We start from the raw sequence: 24,058 nt of genomic DNA on the forward strand, positions 1-24,058 counted from the left end.
CATTAAATATGGCCATCTGAACATCCTGTTAGTCCATGGCAGGTTGGGGAACCTGTTGCCCTCCAGATGCTGTTGGATTCCAAATTCCAAACAGCATGGTCTTTGATCAGGTCCGGGATGGAAGGAAGGAGCTGTAGTCCAGAAATATCCAGAGGACCCCAAATTCCCCATTCCTGGCCATCAAACATATAATCAAGGTCAAATGCATTTCTACTGAAAAAGGCATGCTCAGGGTGTGAGAGATGGGTGCCTCCTTCTGAAAACAAGTGCCCCTTTCATAGATAGTGTATGTTTTAAATAAGCATTGTATCACGTAGACTTTATTTAGTCTTGTTGAGGGGGGATCAGATTTCAAGTAAAGCAGAACAGATCTGTCATATCCAACTTTGCGCATGAGACAAGTCATAATAGCTCAGACGATTGCCAACCTAGCAGTTCGAAAGCACGTCAAAGTGCAGGTAGATAAATAGGTACCGCTCCGGCGGGAAGGTAAACGGCGTTTCCGTGTGCTGCCCTGGTTCTCCAAAGGTGGCTTAGTCATGCTGGCCACATGACCCGGAAGCTGTATGCCAGCTCCCTCGGCCAATAAAGTGAGATGAGTGCTGCAACCCCAGAGTCGGCCACGACTGGACCTAATGGTCAGGGGTCCCTTTACCTTTACAGCTTCATAAACCACTTTCTAGCTAGTTTTTCCATAGCTCAGGAGCACACAGCACAATTGTCCCTCCCTCCTATTGGTTTCATTCAGTGGGATTTCCACACAGCACATCGCTCACAGATTGCATCCTTTGGCTGTAGCATAGAGCTACCCTCATTTGAGGCCAGATCCACACTACCAATATAAATCCAGTTTAACCATTATCACTGTTCTCCAAGGCGCCCTGGGAATTTTAGTTTTTTCAGGGCACTCAAGATGTCAGAGAGCTTTCACTAAAGCTTTACAAGAGTACAATTCACAGTTGTAGCATAGCCTCTATAAAACTAGTGTTCAGATTGCAGTGTGTTGACATAAACACACTTCCTTCCATGTGATTCAGGCAGAGGCAAGCTTGGCCCTCCAGATGTTTTGGGACTACAGCTCCCATCATCCCTAGCTAACAGGACCAGTGGTCAGGGATGATGGGAGTTGTAGTCCCCAAACAGCTGAAGGGCCGACTTTGCCTATGCCTGATGTGATTATGCATACATTGGTGTGCAGGGCTGCTGCAGCTATTTTTAATTTCAGGTTTCCACCATACCCTTGACATAAAGAGGTACTTGGGCTTTCACAAAGAGGTAGGAAAGTCGACCAAAATGTTTCAACTCTGAAAACTTATCCAAAATATAATTGTTTTGCGAAGAATAAATAAACTGAGAAAAGAGAACCATCCTGACAACGAGATTGCACGCTGGTTAGAAAAGAGAGCGCGAGGGAGAGGGAGATAGAGATGAAAATATTGACTTTTTAAGAAATACAATACATTCTGTCCTACGGACACTTCGCTGGGGTGGGGGAGGATATCAACAAAAACCTCCCAAACTATTAATGGGTTGCTTCAAAAAAGAAATACACTGAAAGGTCAATGGAACAGACTTAATGATTTTATGCTGTTGAGATGCAAAGATTCCATCAATGAGACTTGGATATCATATGCAAAAACAGATTTAGAAGTAGACAAGAGCAGTATTTGTTTCCAGAAGAAGCACCAGTTAATAAATTGGTTGAAAGGAATTTACATGTAAGTGAGCAACGTGGGTATAATAAACTTAGACACTTTGGTAATATAATTTCAAGGAGTTCTCCTCAATTTCTATGAGTCGTAGTAGCAGCTCATACCAGCTGGTAAGCTCCAATGAGCTTGCATTTGGTGTATAAAATTGGCTTCAATTTCCCCACCCCCACCCCAAAAAAACCACTGAACTTGTCCACCTCTACATGACATTGACTTGGTTGTTGTTTCCTTACTTTAAAACAATTGCCAAATAAAAATAAAATTATAGTTATAATAATTAATACAGGCATTTGAGCTTAGTTCCCAGAAATATGGCACATGAACTGGATTCATAATCATGGCGGTTCTCTTTTATATATGCAATTCATATTTCTTTCCCAATCTGTAGAAGGCCCAGACTTTATCATTTTGGCAACAAATGGCAATTCCCAGGTCTGAACACAAAGGACCAGGTTACAGTTCCTGCAGAGTTGGTTTTTAACAGAAAAAGAATGCGCGGCTATTTCCCCACCCCGCCCCCCCTTTTAATCTATAATATTTACAGTATTGCACTTTACTGCACTTAATTGCATTTCACTAAAATTAACGCTGCATCAGTATTATGCGTTTTTTAAAAAAACAGTGTCCATCTTTGACAGATGAATCAACCCCTCTAGATCCTGTAAACCAAGCAGGCCTTCCGCAGAGATCCAGACATCTGGAAATAAAAACGGTGAAGTAAACCTGTTCACAATGTACAAGCATTTCGGCATGTTCAGGTGGTGCTCAGTAAAACAGATGTGTTCATCATTGGATCACCAACTAATTTGGGTGTCTCTCTTTCTCACACACACACTCAGTTGTTGTTGTTCTTGTTGTTCCTTGTGAAGGATGTAGTCATTTGGACACCCCATTGTGTTATTGCTGCTTTGTTTAGAAAACACTGCCTTGTCTCAGATCTGAAATTCCACGTTTAAATTCAAACCAGTTCTGCAGCAGCAGCAGCTCCATAGCGATGGAAGAGATTCATGAGATTGAAATAATACCGTTGGCAACAAAGAAGAAATGTCATCTTAATGGAGACCAGCCCCACGATGTTGTTAAGCTTTTTCCTTATTTTCTGTTTCATTTTTGTTTCAGTATACTTGGTGATTTTCAAATGTTAGTTTAAAGTTAGGCACATGCACGACGTAGCAAAACTGGCAGCAGCAAATGGTGTTGGGCTGACATGATCATCTTCAGTTTGGCCAGGGTCCACTTCCATTTGTCCCAAGATTCATGGATGCCACGTGATTAGAGGGTTCTGTTCCCCACCCCCCAAAAAAATCTACTTTCCTCCAAAGTTTTCTCAATTTTTTTTTCCAAAACTGACACTTATAACTGAGATCCAGACTGATTTCAAACCTAGTATTTATGCATCTGGTGGCTGAAGAACAGTTTAACTGCAATCATTAGCACTAAGTGCTTTTTGAAATAAAAATTTAAAACAGAAAATAGGCCAGTAGGTCCTTCAGTCCTCAGATCAACTGAACAAGTTGCTGAAGTCTTTGAACAAAATAAAAGGAGAGGATGAGAAAGGGAGGAAAGAAGGAACAGGTCAGCGCTGAGCCTGTCTACAAGTACTTGTGGGCCTTTAAAAAGGTACCAGTTGTCCTTATCGCAGCCAAGCTCGGAGACTGGATAGAGGAAAGATACTATTGTCCATCCCTGGCAACAAAATGGCTTCTGGGGAGGAAATGTCAGAGCCCCAGGGCCTCGGCGTGTTTCCGAGCCTTGAGCCTCAAGTCAGCGATGCTGGAATTCTTGCTGTTGCTCTTTGCAGCCGCTGCTACTACTGCGGCCGCAGAGGCAGAATCTGCCAAGGAGGCAATGGGAAGTCCAAAAGGGGGCGGGGGAAACATCAGATAAGGGGCGTGTGCAGCCAGGTGAGGGTGGAGGTGAGGGTGGGCATGGGTGACGCCTTCCAGCTGCAGCTGAGCTTGGACCTGAGGGAGCAAAAGAAGGACACAGAAGCAAAAGGGACAATGAGTAAAGGAGCTTCCAGGAGGGTAAACAAATGAGTGTCATTCTGTGCATCTGTAAATAGGCCGGGTTTTCAAGGGGACACACACCAGGATAGGTCTGCAGCCTGTAGGAATAGAATGGCTTTCTGTAACAGGCAGATGTGGATTCCTGGTAAACTGGGCTAGGTGGTTAAAAGGTCTGTAAGCTAATACAGTGGTACCTCGGGTTAAGTACTTAATTCGTTCCGGAGGGCCGTACTTAACCTGAAACTGTTCTTAACCTGAAGCACCACTTTAGCTAATGGGGCCTCCTCCTGCTGCTGCTGCCGTGCCACCAGAGCACGATTTCTGTTCTCATCCTGAAACAAAGTTCTTAACCTGAAGCACTATTTCTGGGTTAGCAGAGTCTGTAACCTGAAGCGTATGTAACCTGAAGCATATTTAACCCGAAGTACCACTGTACCACAATAAAGTCGACAGGATATCACAATGTTGTTTTTGCTTCTAACCATTGTCATCTGCAGCAGCAGAAAGATGCTCTCACTCTGTGGTCAGCATATTGTATCAGAAACCACTTAAGGTTAAGGTTAACCATGAGCACTTCTTATGTCTCAGCATATTAATCTACTGTTGCACATTGCCACTCTTTGTACGATATTCCTCAACTTGTTGAATTGCCACATTCCACTCATTATTTTACTGCCATTGACTTAGAACTGCAGCATTCCCCTTTTCTGGATCTTCCAGACACACAAACTCTTTCCTTTTCTGTAGCATGGTTCCTCTACATAGCGATACCTATTCAAGCTTCCCCTTGGCTGGGAGAGAACGGCTCGTAATGGCAGTGTAGTGCACCCTGAATACTGTGTATCAGGCTCTGGACACTTTGCCCAGTGGTATTAGACCCCTATTGCACATTGGAGAGCAGCAGAAGTTGAGTTTGCAGAACCCTGCATTGCTTTTTTTTTTTTTTTTATTGCCACACTGCAGGTAGACCTGATAGAGCAGGATAGAGCAAACCTGCAATGTAGTTCACTTTTTCCCCCAGTTGCAGATTGGAGGGCTGTGCTGAGAAAGAGTAACTTACAGCAGCCCTGCGATGTAGGACACTGTTATATATCAGGCCAGTTGTAGAACTATACGAATGGCCTTCTCAAACCTTCTCCCAGGCCACACCAAGCACTCGTTTGAAAGAAAAGCCTTGTGTTCAATTGGCTTGCATGCAGACTGGTTGTTTTTTTTCAGATAAAAAGTGGGCATGAAGTTATAGCAGGGGCATAGCTGTCAACTTTTCTCCTTTTTTAAGGGAAATTACCTTATTCCGAATAGGATTCCTCGAAAGAAAAGGGAAAAGTTGACAGCTATGAGCAGGGGACACCTATCTTTTCTGCTAACTCAAATTTTTCAACCACCTTAGCCACAGACTCTGGTAAAACCTGCACATTTTGTTTCAGGTCCTCACTTGTGGCATGGTATTATAATGTAAGGCCCTACCCCATGGTGTTTTTTATCAAGCAAAATTAATGCTTCCTGGGAGGTCACACGACATTTTTCCCTTCTTCGAGGAACTACAAAAGGAGAGCCATACCCACAAGGGTGTGGAGGAGAGAAAGTGCAGCCACACACATCTGCAGTTACTGCAGTCTCCAGCTACAGTCCTTGTGGCACACGTCCAGCAAGTGAAGGACTTTTGAATAGTAATAACAATAATAACGTTAAAAAGGCGACGGTGTAATTAAATAGCTGCAAAAGTGAGTTTGAACTGGTCCTAAACACCACTGGACTTTCAACAGGAACACGTGCTGCCAGATCTGATGCAGAATTATAGCCCTGAGGTGCCAGATAACTTCTCTGGTCTTTGTTTATAAGGTTTATAAGTCCCCTTGTAAGATTTGTTTTAAGGTGGCTATAAATAATTTTATAGTATAGCTTTTTATCTTTGAAGCTGTTGGATTTTTTAAAAAAGTATAGGGCGGGCTGGAATGGGGAAATTTGGCTCTGTTGCTAGCCCGATCCAATTCTATTATCATTAGAGCTAGTGTGGTGTAGTGGTTAAGACCGGTAGTCTCGTAATCTGGGGAACCGGGTTCGCGTCTCCGCTCCTCCACATGAAGCTGCTGGGTGACCTTGGGCCAGTCACACTTCTTTGAAGTCTCTCAGCCCCACTCACCTCACAGAGTGTTTGTTGTGGGGGAGGAAGGGAAAGGAGAATGTTAGCTGCTTTGAGACTCCTTAAAGGGAGTGAAAGGCGGGATATCAAATCCAAACTCTTCTCTTCTCTTCTTCATTATCATTATCATTATTTACATTTATATACTACCTTTATCATCCAAGGATCTCAAGGTAGTGTTCTCCTCCTCCCCATTTCATCCTCCCAACAACCCTGTGAGGTAAGGTGAGGCTAAAAGGTGGTGAGTCAGCCAGGGAGCTACATAGCTGAGTGGGAATTCGAACGCTGATATCCCAAGTCCTACTCCAACACTCTAACCATCACACCACATATAAGGCATGCCAGGTATACAGGATCAGCCTGTGAACAGAATCACATCCCCTTCATCTCTTTATTATTTGACCACTTTCTAAGAATACTTAACAACGGTTCAGGGACACTTATGGCTATTTTAAAGCATATTTATTTGTTGCCGTCTGAAACACTTATAAGGGACTAGGGACTAGACACTTATCAAGGCCTGAGAGGGTTTAGGTGGAGAAGATTTGTTGTATGTGTGTGTGATTAAATTCAATCTCTTTGACAACCGGTGTGAGTGAGAATGTGACTATTCAAACATTTGAATAAAACTGAGCAAGAAGAGCCAAGTGCTTGTCAATAGTCCCCACGCTTTCCCACTCCCACTGCCCAGAAGTGTGGAGGCTTTTAATGCCTGGACAGAATACTGCCTGTACATCTCTGTATGTAAAAGGGCGAGAGACATTTAAGAGAGGGAAGAGAAAAGTCAAGAGAAGGGCCTCAGATCTTCCTGAACTGGCTACTCATCCGCAAGCCTCCTGCCATGTGGCCTTGTCTGCAGGCTTGCTTATTTTCTCCTCTTCCTCCCTTGTCCTTGGGTGGGAGAAATCCATCAAAAACTATGGCCATCTTATTCACGCCACAGCTCCCCTTAACACGTCTAACTTCGAAAATAAATGGAGCTGTTTTTCTAGTCAGTTTCACCCTCGAGCTAATGAAGGTGAAATTGACAAAGTAGCAAAGGTTTCACATATCTGGGCAGCCATTGGGAGGCAAAGAAAGGTAAAGAATCATCTCCCCAATATTTTCTTCCTCCTGCCTGTGTTTTTTAAGGAAACGAAGTGGAACAAGTTCTATTTCTCTGTGTCTCAGTGGCTAGGGTGCTTTTTCAGGGAATCGACCAGTTTCCTTGACACATTTCCAGCCTGAGAAGTACCCAAGCCCCACTGACACACGTGGGGGGGGCTGAAACAAGGACCCGCCTGCCTGCCTACCCCTCACATCCTGCCTCGCTAAGTAAGTGTTTTTGGGTTGTTACTTTTCTTCCCTTATCATTTGCATTGGAGACATTCACTAGACTGGTCTGAATGGCAGCATTTCTGTGTGGCTTTCAAAAAAGATAAAGTCCACGCAAGTAGCTTTGAGGCAAAGTGAGGCAATGCGAGTAGCTTTGAGGCAACCTCTTAAAGAGGAATTTTCACACGTGACCACCACAACCCTACACCCCGAGTTCTCTTGGTTAAGAAGATCGCCAAATTTCCACCCAGCTCTTCTAGGTGTGCCTTTTTAGCAGCAGCTGGATCTACAGCAAATTAGAAGATGGAGCGCTTCACAACATGGAGAGAAACAGTCACCACCACTGCTGCTTTGCTGCAGAACAAGCCCCTGTTAAACGGCACAAGCATTCAGGAGTGAGAAGCTGACAACTCTTGGTGTCCTTCTTAAATCTGTTAACAACGCAGGATCTAATTCAAAACAGAAACCAAATGTGTCTTGATTTCTTCTCCTTGGACCACCCTGATTTAAGCCTCGCGTGTGAAATCACCAAGGGCGACGTTGCTCTAGTTCTGCAAGAGATAAATGCTGCCGCAGAATAAATCAACTACCTAGGCCCCACTTTTCTGAAACCCTGTTTGAAATAAATGGGACCTTTCCAGAAGCCCGGGAATCACAGGGGTGCTTCATTATATAGGAGGATGTAAATAGAAGAGACCTAAGGCATCTCTGCTGCTTACTGACTTTTTCCTATGGCTTGTGTGTGAAACTACTTTCAGTTCCCAGTTATGAAGACTAATGGGGCAAAAAGAGTGAGCAAAGCATGGTTTTTGCATTCCATACAGTGCTAGTGCGACATAGTGACTGGAGGGTTGAAGACCTGCATGCAAATCCCCTTGCAAGTAGCAGGTTTACAGTGAATTTAATTTAATGCATCATTCAGTACTCATTACTTAAATCAATCTAATAAGGTAGGTCTCTATTATTGCCCATATCAGAAGATGGCTGAGCCTGTGAAACAGACTTCTTCATGGCCATGCAAGTTTGGGAGGTGGTTTCATTGTGTGAGTCCTGAAACATGCTTGCACTACAGTATTTTCTCTGTTGCTTTGATAAAGATTAGCTTTGAACAAAGAGCAGTTTCTCAGCCTAACCTACTTCATAGGAATGTTGACTCCACACCATGCATTTGTAGCACATGGCTTTCCCCAATCTCAGTGAAAAGCAGCTTGCTACGGGTGCTGGGAACTGTAGCTCTGTGAGGAATGAGCAACAGTTCCCAGGATTCAAGGGGTGCAGAGGGGGAATAAGTGTGCTGAATGTGTTTTAAATGTCTGGTGTGGATCCACCTGTCCCTTAAGCAAGATACAGATCAAGCTATGATCCTGTATACACTTACCAAGAACGATGTCCCCATTAAAAGCAACATGATTACTTCTGAGTGAACATTTCTAGGACTGCAATGCAGGTGTGCTTTAGGAAGACTACTTAGGAGAGAGGAACAAAAATAATGGAATTCTACATTTAGGTATTTGGGGGAGTTAAGCTACAATTACCTGGATTTATTTTCTTCCCCTCTGCATTCAGCATTTTTCCCACCACAGGTAAGAACTGTTGTGCCTTTAAAGACTACTTGAAAGGCAGAAATTTAAGTGGTTCGGTATAGGGATTAACGTGTTTGGTTTCTACTAACAGTAGCTGAGGCAAATCAACTACAGTGGTACCTCAGGTTAAGTACTGAATTCGTTCCGGAGGTCCATTCTTAACCTGAAAATGTTCTTAACCTGAAGCACCACTTTAGCTATTGGAGCCTCCTGTTGCTGCCGCACCGCCGGAGCATGATTTCTGTTCTCATCCTGAAACAAAGTTCTTAACCCGAGGTACTATTTCTGGGTTAGCAGATTCTGTAACCTGAAGCGTCTGTAACCTAAAGCGTATGTAACCCGAGGTACCACTGTACTCATCTTTCCAAGAGGATGAGTAGAAGTAGCCGGAAATTTTGTTTTTCCAAATGATGCAACACTCCACATTACAGTACCATCCTACACAGTGTTCACTCAGAAATAAGTCCTACTGGTTTCAAGGGCGCTTACTCCCACATTGAGCGTGAACAGGATTGCAGCCAGACTTGGAAGCCACAGTGAGCAAGTCCTCGTTCCAAACCTGGGGACGCTTGTCGATCAGGGCGCCTCTGTGGGCGCGTAGAGTGCACACCTTTGCCACTGACCCATCCCAGCCTTGAAAAACGCCCGAACGTCAGGGGGCGTGGCTTCCTGACGGACCTGCGCTCCGGCCACGCCTTCTGCCCAGCGAGAGGCGTATAAGCGCCGCCCCCTTCGGTCTGACAGCCCGCGCGAAAGAGGCGGGTCCTTTTCTACAGCGCCCCTCCCCTCCCGAACCTCGATTCGCCTCGGACGTACAGGGAGAGAAACGGGTCAAAAGGAATCAAAACGAGCTACCTGCTGGAAAGGCATCCTCAGGGCGCCCATGTTGACGTAAGGGGCCACTCGGCAGGCGTCTAAGTGGCTGGCCGTCCCCAAGATCACACCTGCAAAGCGGGGGTGGGGAGAGACACGTGTCTTGGTGAGGAAGGAACCTCGGGGGTCCGGATAGCGCTCGCCAACCCTCTCCCCTCCTCCAGCCCACCGAAGCACTTTCCAGCTCGAACTCACCTTTATGCATCTGGTTCTCCTGTTTCCGGCATTTGGCTCTTCGGTTCTGGAACCAAACCTGCGATCAAAGAAAATGAGGGGAGGGGAGGTTTGTCACCATCAGTTCTGAAGCGTCTGGCAGCCACCGGTGCTTATAAAAACGAACTTTTTTTACCAATACAGACATCCCCCCACCCTTACCCACACACGCCCTTGCTTAATATTCAGTTTGATGAAGAATCCTGTTGGGCTCGGAAGCTTGCTCCCTGTTTTGTGTCGCTTTGATTGCTCGTACAATAAAGGGGTTTTATTTTGGTCGATACGTTTTATTGATTTTCACAGGACCAACAATATAGAAACAGGTAAGTTCCTACCCACCCACAGAAGGACAAGCTTTTGAGGATATTCAGAACACACGAAAATATGGAGTCCGAATGTCAGAGGACAGAAGCTAGCCTGTGTTCCACAGTCTCAGAGAGGCAAAGGAAAGATGAAAACCTTATACTTCGCTTCCCCCCGCCTTCTTATTCCAAAATCAAAGTGTCAGTTTTGTTATGCACGCTACTGAAACTTCTCTCTTTCCTCCGCTCTGCTCATCTGGTGACTTTTTCTCTGACAAATGCTTGTTTATTTGGCATACAGGTAACAGCATACATGACGCAAAACAGCAGGACTAGTCAAAGGCCCTTTTAAGACAAGGGTCGTGGTATTGGTAAGCAGGTTTCAAGAGACTCACAGCGCGATCCTTATACGTGTTAGAAGTAAATCCCGTTGGGTTCAATGGCGTTTCCTGTCGGGTAAGCGTGTATAGGATTGCAGCCTGAGGTGTTTCAAAATAAGAAAATAGGAAAGCGTTTCCCCTCCCGTCCTATATAGCCTGTGCTATACCACTAAAATGGTATAATTGCAGCATTTCCTTTCCCGCTGTTGGAATGACAAGCAATCCTGACGTCCACACTGGTAGGGGTTGCCACAGTTGTGCACTAGAATGGGGGACTGTGTAAACCTCTTAGAGGTTTTTGTTGTTGCACACACACCCATACACACCCATTGTATTTTTTTTTTAAAAAAAACACTGAACTAATGACCTGAGAACAGTGACTTTCTGTATTATTCTTATTACTATTACAAAGCATAAAGCAGCCACTAGATCAGAAAATGTGGGCTGTAAGTGATGAGACGAGTTTCACTTGCAACAATTATAGGTGCAAACAGAGCAGGTCAGATCCGAGTGCGAACAGAGAATCGGACAAGAAGCGAAATGGGATTCATTCGCACTTCTGCTAAAAAAAACCCCACCAACGGAACCATGCGCAGCTTGGAGAAAGTCGTCCCCTGTTATAAAATGCAGAGTTTGCATCTTGATCGGCCCAAGCATTGCTGGTGTCAAAGTCAAGCAAACATGCGCTTTTAAGAGGAGCAGTCAAGCCACCAGCGACCTCCTTCCTAAGGTTGCGAATCCAAATTCGCAAAGCACTGCGAAGTTGATGCGGGGGTGTAGCCGCTCCCTCCCCGCGCATGCGTACTCTCTCTTTTTCCTTTTTTTTTTTTAAAGTCCTGGTCAAAAGGAGACTTTGCTTCCTCCTTCTCAAGGGATTCAGAGGAAGGGGCTGCCAGTGTGGCGCAGCGGAGCCCCAAGGGCAGCAACCCTTCGAAGGTATAAGAGGCAATACATGGATTGGCCTGTGGGGGCGCTAGACACAGCCATGAAACATCCCCAAAGTTCCGCTCCCAGAGACCACTAGACTGTATGGAGAACCGGTCAAGCAAATGAGCCCTCACCTACAGGTTAAAGTGCGGCAGCCGGGGCGCGACGACGAAGCTTGCACAACTGCTCAGTTTATAGCGCTTCGGATATCAGTCAGGAGGAGGGACAATTTGGATCCCCCACCAAGTAGGGGAGGAATTTTGCAAGGATATATTCAAGGCTTAGACCGCAAACAAGCCAATGTATTTTAAGAGCTATGCGTGTAGTTCAGTATCCCATAAATATAACGTGAATGGTACAGGTCCGCGCGCGCACTTCTTTAAACCAAAGATTATGTTCCGATCTAAAGGGTTAGATTTAGACCAGCAGTCACTCTGGAGGGACCCAGCCAGAAATAGAGAGGACTCCCGAAGAACAATCAAATACGGTCTGAAATGGGAGGGGCACCATTCTCTTCCCTAAAAGTGTGTGTTTGTAATGCTTTTATGTTGTCAGCCGCCTTGTGCTTCCCTTTCACCGGGAAAGGCGGAATATTAAAAGGAGGCAAATCATTATGTAGAACTAGCAGATGAACAAAATGCCTCAGGGGCTATCCAAGAAAGAAACTGTTTAGTCCAGCAACAAAGACGGCCCGCTTGCCTAGCTTTTAATCCGGGGAAGGGAAGCAAAAAGAACCTCTTGATGGCATCTCCTATTCGAAATCAGGAAAACAGGCAGATGGCGTTCAGGAACAGAGAGCCAAGCCGCAATCCAATGCCCACACCGACCTTGGAGCATGCCCCATGGAAGTCAATAGGGTTTACTGCTGAGAGAACAAGTATAGGTTTCGGCTGGCAGGCAACTAAGGACGATTTCCCCGTGGGGAAGAGGTTATCGGCTCACACACTAAAGAACGAGACATAAATGTGACAGATCGCCACACACCCACACCCAAAGTACCAAGTACCAAGGGCCGATTTACAATTCACATCCGTCTCTCATACATCCACACACACACCCTTTGCTCTCTCACGTCCAGCATTCCTCCAATTTGGCTGAATTTGGCTTCCTTTCCCCCTGTGTGCCAGACAGTGGCATTTCCTCGAGGTTAATTTTGAACGCATATACATAAAGAAGGACCAGTTTTAGTGGGTTTCCCCCTATGTCGACTCGTGCGGCATCGCTTTTTCCCCCTATTTAAGGAAAAATAGGTGAGTTTCAGCTAAACCCTTTTATTCCCGAATTTCTGCCAGGGTTTATAAGGGCTTTGTCTTATGCTTCCATGCTGACCTTGGAATTGCCCACTAAAATGGCCAGCCATGGATCCACACCCAAACACTGATTACTCGGAAGAAAGTCCCATCACGGTTCAGTGGAGGGACTCTTCATTTACTTGGGATTTACTCCCGAGCAACCATGCAACCGAAGAGGCTGCCAGCGATTAAGGTTGCGATCCTAGAAGAACTTGACTGAAAGCAGTTCTAGAAAAGTAGCGAAACCAGTAAAAGTTTCCTTGAAGATTAAAAAGTATATTGTGGCATGAGCCGGTTTCGTTACAGGCAAGGCACAGCATTTCGTTGAATTCCGCCGGGCTTACTTTCGAGTAAACTATGCTCAGGATCGCCCTGCACAGCCACGACCCCCAAACCCTCCCTTGAAAGTCAATTCAACTTCGAATGCAAATTCCGTTTATGAGGAAATCAATTAATTCCACGCAAATCATCCAGAAGGATTATTCAAAGGGGGTTAATCCAACAGATTTCAATTACCCCTTTCCATTTGTCTTTTGACTGGGTTATGGATCCCACCATAAATCCGTTTTTCAGAGCCACGATTGACTTTTAAATAGGCTTGACTTCCACGCGACAATCAAACACTTTCCAAATTTGGGTGGAAGGAATTATTTCTAATTCTGCCATCAGATTTTATTCTTTTTTTTAAAAAAAAAAATGCCATTCTAGTAATCCTCCCCTAATTCCGGAAATTGCCGTGTATTATAAATTGAGGCAGGGAGCGGGGGTGTCCTTAGATCTCTCTGGCGTACCAAACAGCATGGGAGCCTTCTCCCAGGAGAGGGGAAGGAGATGATTTTTTACAAATATGTTTAAAGGATTACGTCTACCGTCAAATGCTCAGTGTCTCCACCCCCCTCCTCTTACTAAATCAAACTTTAGTCAGCCTCTGTCTGCTGAGACAGATCAAATCTGGGAGTTAAGCAAACATCGCTCCCATTCGCCCCGCCCCCCCTCCAAGTTCCTCAGCTTGCCAAGTTGATCATACGGTTAATTAATACTAACTGCACTTCCTACATCACATTTCGCCTCCGAGCTTTCTTCAATTGCCTTAATGATGGCCATTTACAACGGAGTAATTAGTGCAAAGAAAGGCTTCCAAAGACATTAATTATCCAGGGGTACTGGAATGGGTTTCTTCAACAGGAATTGGCCGCCTTCACACGTGCGCTAGTGGCGTCGCCTCCCCCTCCCTGATCCGGGTCTCTACTAGGTGATGTCTCAAATTAAAAGATGGGGGAACGGGGGGGGGGGAGTTTGCTCAATTTCTGAGCGATCCCTGAACTTTTTGAAAGGGAGCTTTCTTTACCAGTGGAAATGTCCCCTTTCCCTTTTAATGTCCTGATCTCTGGCTCCCTTGGATTTCCTGGTTCTGTGAGGAGCGCAACACGCAGCACAGCCTTTGGGAATAGATAGACGGCCGTACGACCCTCAACACGCCCAGTCTCGTGGGATCTCCGAAGCTAAGCAGGGTCAGGCCTGGTTAGTACTTGGATGGGAGACCACTGTCTAGGACTACCGGGTGCCGTGGGCTTGCACTGCAAGGCATTCTTAGCTCAGTCGTGAGACTCTTGATCTCAGGGTGCTGCAGTCGAGCCCCACGTTGGGCAAACGATTCCTGCATTGCAGGGAGTTGGACTAGATGACCCTTGCGATCCCTTCCAATTTTACAATTCTAAGACTCTTTCGAACACCTCTGGAAACTTAGCCACTTCAAGCGGACTAACGTTTGGAGTCTCAATCTCTCCGCCTCCCTTGGGAGAAAGGGCCATTGCTTTCAGCGAAACACCAGTGTGCTGAGAAATTACAGCTTTAGTCAAATTCAGCCGAAATATTTGGGTTCTAGCTAGGTTTTGTTCCGACCGTTAGCATTGCGAACGCCCCACTTGAAACGAAAATATTAGTTTCTTAATATAACCACCTACCATTCATATAATGGTTCATTGAGAATGGTTCGTTGAGAATGGGGATCTTTTATGGTATGTCATTATTATTATTATTATTATTATTATTAAGAATTCACCCTAAATCAGAGTTTTAAATAATTCTGCTTAATTAAGCCGGGGAAGGAAATGTGCATTTAAAAGTTGTAAACAGAAAACCTTCAGCTATCCTGTCTGAGGACAGAGGGTGGCTGAACTGTATTGACAGATAACTAACCAATGAGTAAAAATGAATATGCCCCTCGTTATTTATTCTTCATTCTATATCCCCTTCTCTCTCTCTCTCTCTCTCTCTCTCTCTCTCTCTCTCTCTCTCTGTGTGTGTGTGTGTGTGTGTAGCTCTTTATCCAGCATTAATGATTTTGGAATGACTCCCATGACCTGCCTCTGCGCTAATTCCGATCTCTACGCCACTCGTCATAATATAATTTATACCAATTCCGGGGGGAGTTCCTTCCCCACCCCCAAGGGTCGTTTGGTCGTCTGTTATCCTGTTAAAGGAGGCAGACTTTATTTTTATTTTTTAGTCACACATCGGGTGCAGATATGTGGCAAATTCTGGGGCAAAAATGTCCTTTTACCCAGCTTTAACCACCCGGTCAGGAGCAGCGTGCGAGAGGCGTGTGATGTGGAGGACTAATCCGCGTTAAACGCTGCCGGCTCCTACCAGTGGAGCCTGAAATGCACTTCTTAAAAAGACCCGCTGTGCCCAGCTGGGCAAGGAAACGCGTCCCTTCCCATTTTTTATTTTTTATTTTTTTGCTTTGGAAAAAAGGTGATGAGGAATAAAAGTGATGAATTAGCCCGCGCGCGCAGCCATCATAAATCAGCCCGGGTGTGATTCCCGATCAATTCCAAGTAGTCATGAATATGCTAAGTAAAGCGCAGGACAGTGTTTTAGACAGTTATTTCTTCATTAAGGATCACTCAGTGATTTCTTTCACAAATGCTCTAATCTGATTTCCTTTTGATTTCCATTAGAGACAGTGAATAATGACATTTAATTTAGCCTTGCGCCATAAAAACCCGAAGATATTTGCTCGTAATTGAATTACTGCCTGCTCCTCACTATGGTCTCATAACTTTCAATTATAACCCTGACAGCTGGGCGATATGAGTTGCCGGTACAACACTAAAAATAAAAGGTTAATAAGAAGTAGCTACCGTAGGAGCTCCAATTTATTTACAGCACATTTCCACACTAAATTGAAACTAGATCCTTTAACAACAAGGGACAGGCGCTACAGACGGGGATTAGGAGGCAATTCGGAGAGTATTAAAATATCTTTGGGTTGTTGTTGCTTTCGCCCTTCGGTCTCCTTCCTTTTCTCTTCCTCCTTTAATAAGATGCCGACCGAGTCCTTTTTAGCCGATCGAATCCTGATTATGTTTTAATTAAGGGTTCTCTAAAACGGCTTTCTCTGGACTTTATTTTTGGGAGGTGGGGAGAGTCTGAAGGATGTTTGCCCCCTTCAGAAATATGAGAGAGAGAGAGAGAGAGAGAGAGAGAGAGAGAGAGAGAGAGAGAGAGAGTTGCTGGGGAGGGGGAGGTGAGAGGGTGGAATATTTCATGAAACCTGCAAGCACTTGGAACGCCAATTTTCCTGTAACTATGAATATCCTGTTAAGGTGCCGCGCTACTCCGGTAATAAACTACTTGAAAGAAAGAGTGCGGAATTCAATTACAAGTAATTTATTTTTATAGAAACACTACGAGTAATTTATTTTTATAGAAACGCTACATCAAGGCTCTGGCAAGATATTATACCGGCTCGCCTAGAAGGAGCTGGGAAGATGACATAAAAGTTGATGTCCCCTTCAGCCAAAGTTTAATCTTTTCATTCATTTATCTTGGGCGGTTAGATCAATCTTCGGCGCGGGGGGTGGGAGCCACGACTTCTCTCTCCCTCCCCCTCTCAGTATCCCCCCCCCCCCTTTCCAAGAAGAACACACCAGTAAGCGCTATTCCGTTCCTGGGGAATATTTCATTTATTGTTGTATTTATTTAAAACCCGAACTGTTCAGGAGCCTAGTTTTCCCAGCTGTTTCAGGGGGAAACAGCCTACAAAGAAACGTTTTGAAAGTTAAATGGCAGACCTGCCCTGGAAAGAGGAATTACACGCAGGCGTTCTAGGCGCACAAAAATGCTGCTCAACGCTGGACGTGGAAGTCAACCCCACTAATATTAGTGGGGCGTTCATACTAAAAGTAGGGGTAGCTAACTCTTCTGTTAGAGTCGTGGGGCTCTAACTCCCCAAAGTCCCAGCCAGCCTGGGAAGTGGTCAGGGATTATGGGAAATTTGGTCCAGCAACATCTGGCGGGGTCAACATCTGGCGAGCCACCCCTGACTTAAAGCATTTAGACTGAGATTCCCCTTTCCTAGTGTGACTCCCACCATCACCTCCGAGGAAAAACACTGGGGGAACTGGAAGCGTGGTTCATTAAAATAGTTTTTTGTTGCTGTGGGAGTTCAGCCAGAATAAAAGCTCAGCTGGAGCTCAGTCTTCCCCACATGCCTTTGACCCTAAAGCCATGCTACAAGTTGATCACTTCCATGGAATCATAGAATTGTAGAGTTGGAAGGGACCTCAAGGATCATCTAGCCCAACCCCCTTCTTCCCTCCTTTTTGCACAACCTCTGTTTGAGGGGGATCGATGCTGCGACAGTCGCCGCATCCTGCACCATCCTTTTGTAATTATATCTATTTTCTGGTTTGCTTCTTTTCCAGCCCCCCCCCCTCTCTCGTGAGCAAGGCTAAAGGCCTTTAAAAATTTTTTTAAAATAAATGCATTTTTAAAGGCAACAATCTGTTCTTGTATAGAGCATATGTCTTGGCCGCATGACCAGCAGGCAGGCCCCACAACCCAAACATCTCGAGGATTGGGAGACGTTCTGTTTTCCAGGGGATCGACAAACGGAGCAGATGGGGCACCATGAATTCATACCCTTGTTATGCAAGTCAAATAGAGGCACGTTTCCCCCACCACCACCACCCCACTCCCGGCTCTGGATAATCCAGTCCCAGAGCACCCAACCAGCCTAGCTTGATCTACACCAACTGTTCTCCGAAGTTGCTCCCACCCTCTCCCTGTTAAAAATAAAAATAAAAGAGGAGCAGTAGAACCTCAAGGGAAAAGGGAAAGGTTTTTCGTTCTTGGCTGGGGCTACTAATCAGGCCTCTGATTGGTTAGCGAGCGGCACTCAGGGATGTTTCGAACGCTCCATGTCTGCTGAAGATTCGAAAGGGGCGAGAAATCGAGAGCAGCGCCAGTGGCTGGAATTCCCCCCCCCCCCATAGCTGCTGGCCCCCTCCCTCCGTCACACGTGTCTGGGTGCTGCGCGTGACAACAAGGAGGGGATTTCAATGGGGTAGACAGAGATCCGAAACAAGGCCAGGAGGAGGAGGAGGACTCTGGTCTTCTTCTAAGGCTGCCTTACCTGAACCCTGGCTTCCGACAGCCCCAGCCTCTGGCTCAGCTCCTCCCTCATAAAGGCGTCCGGATAGTGCGTCTCGTCGAAGAGCCTCTCCAGCTCGTTCAGCTGCTCCAGTGTGAAATTGGTTCGACTCCTCCTCTGCTTCAGCTTGGTCTGGCCGTCCTCGTCTTCGGATTTCACCTCTTCCCGCTTGTCTTTGCACTCATAGATCCCTGCCGGGGGGGGGGATGGGGGTAGGGAAGAGGAAACGAATACAACAAAGTTGCGCATCATAGAAGCCTCCGTAATTTCCTCCTTAAAGCCCTCGAGGCGGGAGAATTGGGCACATAGTTTCCCCAGCCAAGGCGAAGGACGGTCGCCCTGTGAGCACCCCCAAAAAAGGCAAGCAAAAGTTGGCATCGTCCCATATGCTCAGATGACACATTTGGGGGGTTGAGTGAAATATTCGTTACTAAATTTTCGGAGCGCACGGAGAGCTTCCTCTGATCACAAACGTAATTGACTGCTACGCAGCTAGGGTAGATTTTTTCTCTCCTTGCATTTCTCCTGTTGCAGCGAGAAATTTCTCTATTTATTTGGGCGCAGAACAGGTGATGGTCCTTAGAGAGACCTTGTGTGACTCACATATTCTCCAGCTAAGGTTGCTAACTGCCCCTTGTAAGGGACATCTCCCGTCTCTCCGGGCATACAAACTTAATCATATTATTTTTGAAGACTGCAGGATCATACCTCGGTGGCAATATGTTGTCGCGGCTACGAAGTGTGGCCTAGGTTTTCTGAACTGACAAGACTCCTGACGAAAGTTAAAGATCCAAATACCCCACGCAAGCCAAGAGTAGCAAAGATTTTACGCGAAACAAGCGTAAAGAGGAAATGGCCACTTTCAGATGAGAGAGGCTCTGAGACGTGTCCACTATTCCTGGCCAGTCGCCTCCACCGGGAGGGGATCGGGGCCTCATTTTGCAGTCTAGACATGGCGGAAGGGGATCGGAAACACGCTTTTTAAAGACATGGGGGACCCCCCCCCCCTAATAGCTACTGAGCAATAAGAAAAGCACCAGAAAAACGTCATGTTTGTTTCGCTCCATTACGCGCGCTTTAAAATAAATCCAAAGGATATTAGAATCCATAGTCCCCAACTGAGAGGCTTTAGGAATGTGGGAACCGACACACACACGATATGAACCCAGCTTTCCTGTGACCAGGTAACCATTAGAAATGATTCGGGCGACATAATCGGGATGACCTTTGGCCAGAGCAGGTTAAATGCTGCCTTTTGTGGGCTGTGCTTAAAAAACAAAAACAAATGGCACAAGACGATATTCTTATAACCCATCGCCTTTCCAATATAGTATAGATAAAAGCCACCAAGCCTCAAGTTCGGTCCGTTTGGGGGAAGATTCCTCCCTCGGGATAGAAATCGATAAAAAAGGAAGCACCCAGAGGAAAAGATAGCGCCTCTGTTGCAGCAGCAGCAGCAGCAGCAGCAGCCTGGCCCCGGTGCGCTCTGGGTGGCTGAAAGAGCGTGGCCTGGACGCCCTCTCTGCCCCGCAGCCACGGCTGGCCTTCTGAGGAGCCAACACGTCACTCCCGCAGCAAAACGTCACGTTTGCAAAGAACAGGAGCGCGTGAAGATGTAACGAGGGACTGGGCAGAGGGCGGGGGAGAGAGGACTTCATCTCGCCTGTTCTGAAAGGGATTGGAAATTCGGGGGTTGGCGCAGGGACTTCCTCTTGCCGCCTTTACCTGGGGAGCTCAGGACACACTAACGGCAATAACCTCGACGTGAGCGCTCTCCAGCCATATGCAAAGGACCCTCTTCCCATCTTAGGGAAGGAAGCCTTGCTGGGCCCAATGGGGCGCCATTCCTCTCCGTTTATTTATTATTTACTTATTTACTGGCAAGTTCAGCGGCAACGCGGAGGACTGCAGCCTGTCGGACAGCTGGTTTACACAGACGTGCCCGTCTCCAAGCGCATTCCCTGGAAGTAAATCCCCTCGGTTCCAGTATCACTGGCCTCCCAAGGAAAAGTGGGTTGGGATCAGGAGTGACACGGTTAAACCTCTGCTGTCCAGTTCTGTTGTTTTGGTTTGACTTTAAGGGAGCAGTGTTGTGTTCCAGCCTACTACCTCTTACATGCAAATCTTCTGACATCGAAAGGCTTTACAGTATTATATTCCTCCAAGTAAAATAAGTTTAAGAATCAGGGCATCTGGTTTAAAGCATAATTTTAACTGATGGGACACACCGAATTGCCTAAGAATCCCCAGGCAAGCCTCAGATTGAACATAAAACTATATATAAATGTATCCTCAGCCACAGAGGTTTTTACTGTCGTGGCTTTTAAAAAATACGGCGAATTAAGAGGGGAAATTTTTAATTTAAATACAGTGTTATGGTTACCTACAGGGTTTTGTTCTGCACAACAGCTACCAAACACAGGTGCGAAGCTAACGGATTTTTGACACTAGGAGCAAGATCTCTCAACACACACTGTTCATTAGTCTCTTGCCCTGATTCCGCTGAAACTTACTTCCGGCCCACGATTGCTACATTTTGTGCTCCCAACGAACGTTCCAGGGGTTGCCTCCCTTACAACTCCCTTTAACGGAGACACGTTCCAGCGTTCCAACCATTCACAAATATGGTAATGATTTTTCGCTTGCAATGTTTGTTGTAACGCTGGAAACCAGTCTTCCTCCATGGATTCTTCCTGAGGTTGATACCCTTTTGAATTACTTTCTTTTTTAACCGAAAAACAATTACAAACTTGAGATGTGTGTGAGAGAGAGAGATTACAATATATTTTATGACATTTCAGAGTTGCGTGTTCAGGTGACTGCTTAGAATGAAGCACGTTTTCAATAAACGGGTATGTATATAAAATATTAGATATGTATATTGTTTACCAAAACAATAACCGTGCATTAGAACTGACAGCATTTCAGGAAGCTCGAAGGATTTCACGCCTTACTATTTTTAAAAAATGTATTCTGAAAGGCCCTTCTCTCTCTCTCTCTCTAATATATATATGAAATTGGAATTATTAAAGCTTCCCAGAAATTAATTTCTCATTTATTTAGCCCTGCGTCTAAGCTCTCCTTCCGATTATAACGAATCAACTAGAACATAAAAAAGAATTATTAATAATATGTGGAATTGATATTAAAGGAGAGAGCAGATTTGAGTGATAGAGCTTTTCTATAAAGGACAGAATGCTGTTTCGTTTCGTTTTGTTCTGTTTATGGTACAAGTGGCCCAAATCTCCTAAACACTATCGATGCAACACACCGTTATTATTTTACGAAGCGAAGGAGCAGAACGAATGGCGGAGTAAAACATATTTTAAGGAAGGGAGATTAACATGACTGAGCAGCCCTGCTGAATTTTAATTTAAAGTTTTCCCTTCTCACACCTAAGGGATTGCTGCATTTAATCCCATCGCGTCTGCCCTGGAGGAAACCTGTCTTAAATCGCAGAAAAACGTATTATCAACTTTCTTAAAAATTTACTTTTCCTCACCCTCAGAATGCTCCCTTCTATAGGCAACAGTGAAGTGGGACAGGAAGAGCTATCGACCTTTTGGCCCGGGGTGAAGGGACTCTACCTTACACATCAGGGGCAAGGAAGGAAGGAAGGAAGGAAGGAAGGAAGGAAGGAAGGAAGGAAGGAAGGAAGGAAGGAACTGACACCCGGAGAAACTATCGACACGGGCTCGGTACAAAATCCTAAAGCACTTTTCCTTCCTTCCCTTCCTTCTTTTCTGCTTCGATCCTCCCCGCAGGCCTCTGACCAGTTTACCCTGAGCTTGGCTTCCTTTACGCCTCTTTTTAATGGAAGAAAAGAAACAAAAAAAGAAGCCAGAATTGTAGCCACGACGTTGGAGGCTCGTTCCAGAACAAGCTCCTTCGGGCAGCAACACAGGCAGGCAACCGGGCAAAGGATACCATGGCTCCGGATCGAATCGGGTCGTCGATGCGAAACCTGCTTCTTTCTTTTTCCTCCCCGCCCGCCCCCCATCTCCACGCACTCCTATTGTTCCCAGAAAAGCTAAGGGGAAAGTTTGGGTGTTTCTCTCCCTCCTCTCCCTTTTCCTTCTACTTTCCAGTCCAGAAGTGCTTCACGATCCCAGCGGCCGTTCCTGCTTTGGCTAGACAAGTGGAGTATTATTATTATTATTATTATTATTATTATTATTATTATTAGATCGCCCCCTGCCCAACCGCTCCTCCCCACCCAAAAAGCCTCGAGGCCTTTGGCGCTGGTGTCTGGGGCAGGGAGAGGAGGTGGAGAGACGGAGCCCCCCTCCACACACCCCCACACCGCCTCGCCTGGTGGGTCCGGTGCCCTCCTTACCTTCCGAGGTCCTGCTGGCGTGGTTGAAGTCCTTGAGCTTGTCCTTGTCTCCGTCTCCGTGCTCCTTGAAGAGGTGCACCGGGCAGTGCGCGCCGCTCTCGGCCAGCTCCTGCAGGCTGCCGGCTTCCGAGGCGCCCAGCTCCCGGGAGCGCGCCAGCCCACTCTCCAAAACTTCCCGGTACGTGATAGTCTCCTTCTTGTGGCCGGTGCCTCCTCCGCCGCTGCTGCCGCCGCCGCCGCCTCCTCCTCCACCACCACCTCCGCCGCCACCACCTCCTCCTCCGCTGCTGCTCTCCTTGCTTTTCTGGTCGAAAGATTTGGAGACAAACGCGGTAAGTTCTTCCATGGCGACCCGGTGGCTGGGGAGGGGGAGGGGGAGAGAAGAAGCGCACGCTCGCGATCCACAGTGAAGAGGTCCTCCGCGCTGCAGCGGCTGGATCTGGGCGTGGGTCGTGGTGGTGGCGCTGGTGGGGTGGAGATCTGCACTCAGGAGGTCCAGGGGGCCGCCTCGTCGGTCCAGGCTGCTGCTGCTGCTGCTGCTGCTGCTTGAAGGTGGTGTTGCGCGTTGCGTGCGCGTGTTTTGTTTTAAATCCTCCTCCTCGTGACAAGCAGCGAGGAAGACCACGTCGAAGAGCAGAGACGGGGCGCTGTCTCGGGGCTTAGATCCCTCCCGCTGTTATTTATGCCTTTCAATGGGGAGATCACACTATTTATACATGGCTACCTCAGCCCAGCCCCCCAGCTCTCTCTGTCTCCAGCAATTACTGCCTCTTCCAGAGTCGCAGGCAGGACTCCGAGGAGCGATCTCCCCCCACCTCGGGCCAGCAATTGGCTTTCTTTGCATTTCATCGCGCTTTGGCACCCGTCGCACCTTGATTTAAGGGTGGCAAAGAGCAGGGAGAGGGAGGGAGGGAGGGAGAGAGGGAGGAATCCAATGAAACTCTTTCCCTCTCCTCTTTCTCCCCCACCCTCCCTCCCCCACTCCATCCCATAGCCTCCTCCCAAACAGGTATCTCTCCGCATTCTTTTCAATGGCTCGCAGGAACCAAACGGAAAGGAAGGCGTGGGGGCGGCGGCGGCGGGGGTGGGAGAGACTCGAGGAAGACCTGACTGGCTACCAGGAGATCTTCTGCTTATTATGGACACGCTAGGAGCGGGGGGAGAAAAGCTGGGCCGCCAACTCTTGCTAGACAACCGGGAAGGGGGAGGAAATGACAACAAAAAGAGCGGACTCTGGTTGTTCAATAAAAAGGTAAATCCGTGCCAATTGGAGACGAGTTTTTCTTGGGCGACCGGGGGGCGGGTTGTTTCATTGTCGTTCTTGATGTGTATGTTTTAAATGTAGAAACCTGTTATGGGGGGGAGGGCATCTTTCGTTCAAATGTCTCTTTCTCCTCAGGAACGTGGTCTTCCTCTAATGCTAAGGGAGGGTTAGGAAGACCCCCCCCCTCCTTGGGTGTTTGTGTCTTTGTAGGGAGAGGGGCTCCCAGTGGCTCGAGAGATTGTCCCGTCGGGGGGGGGGTCTGTGTGTGTG

The 24,058-nt window shown here is 46.6% G+C and overlaps 1 protein-coding gene across 2 annotated transcripts; it reads right to left on the reverse strand.

The window, feature by feature from the left end:
• Positions 1 to 1,566: 1,566 nt before the first annotated feature.
• SHOX (SHOX homeobox) lies at positions 1,567 to 23,429 on the reverse strand. Of its 2 annotated transcripts, none has more exons than XM_083438067.1 (5): positions 22,525 to 23,429; positions 18,171 to 18,379; positions 9,830 to 9,887; positions 9,614 to 9,705; positions 1,567 to 3,676 (listed from the first exon to the last, which is right to left on the reverse strand). In XM_083438067.1, the coding sequence occupies exons 1-5, from the start codon at positions 22,868 to 22,870 to the stop codon at positions 3,431 to 3,433; spliced, it is 951 nt and encodes a 316-aa protein (XP_083294193.1). In that variant the 5' UTR covers positions 22,871 to 23,429; the 3' UTR covers positions 1,567 to 3,430. The 2 variants fall into 2 exon arrangements, with proteins under 2 accessions (XP_083294193.1, XP_083294194.1); XM_083438068.1 differs by having other exon boundaries at positions 9,617 to 9,705; positions 22,525 to 23,428.
• Positions 23,430 to 24,058: the final 629 nt, after the last annotated feature.

Source organism: Podarcis tiliguerta (assembly GCF_965153285.1).
Source record: "Podarcis tiliguerta genome assembly, chromosome: 4".
NCBI lineage: Eukaryota > Metazoa > Chordata > Lepidosauria > Squamata > Lacertidae > Podarcis > Podarcis tiliguerta.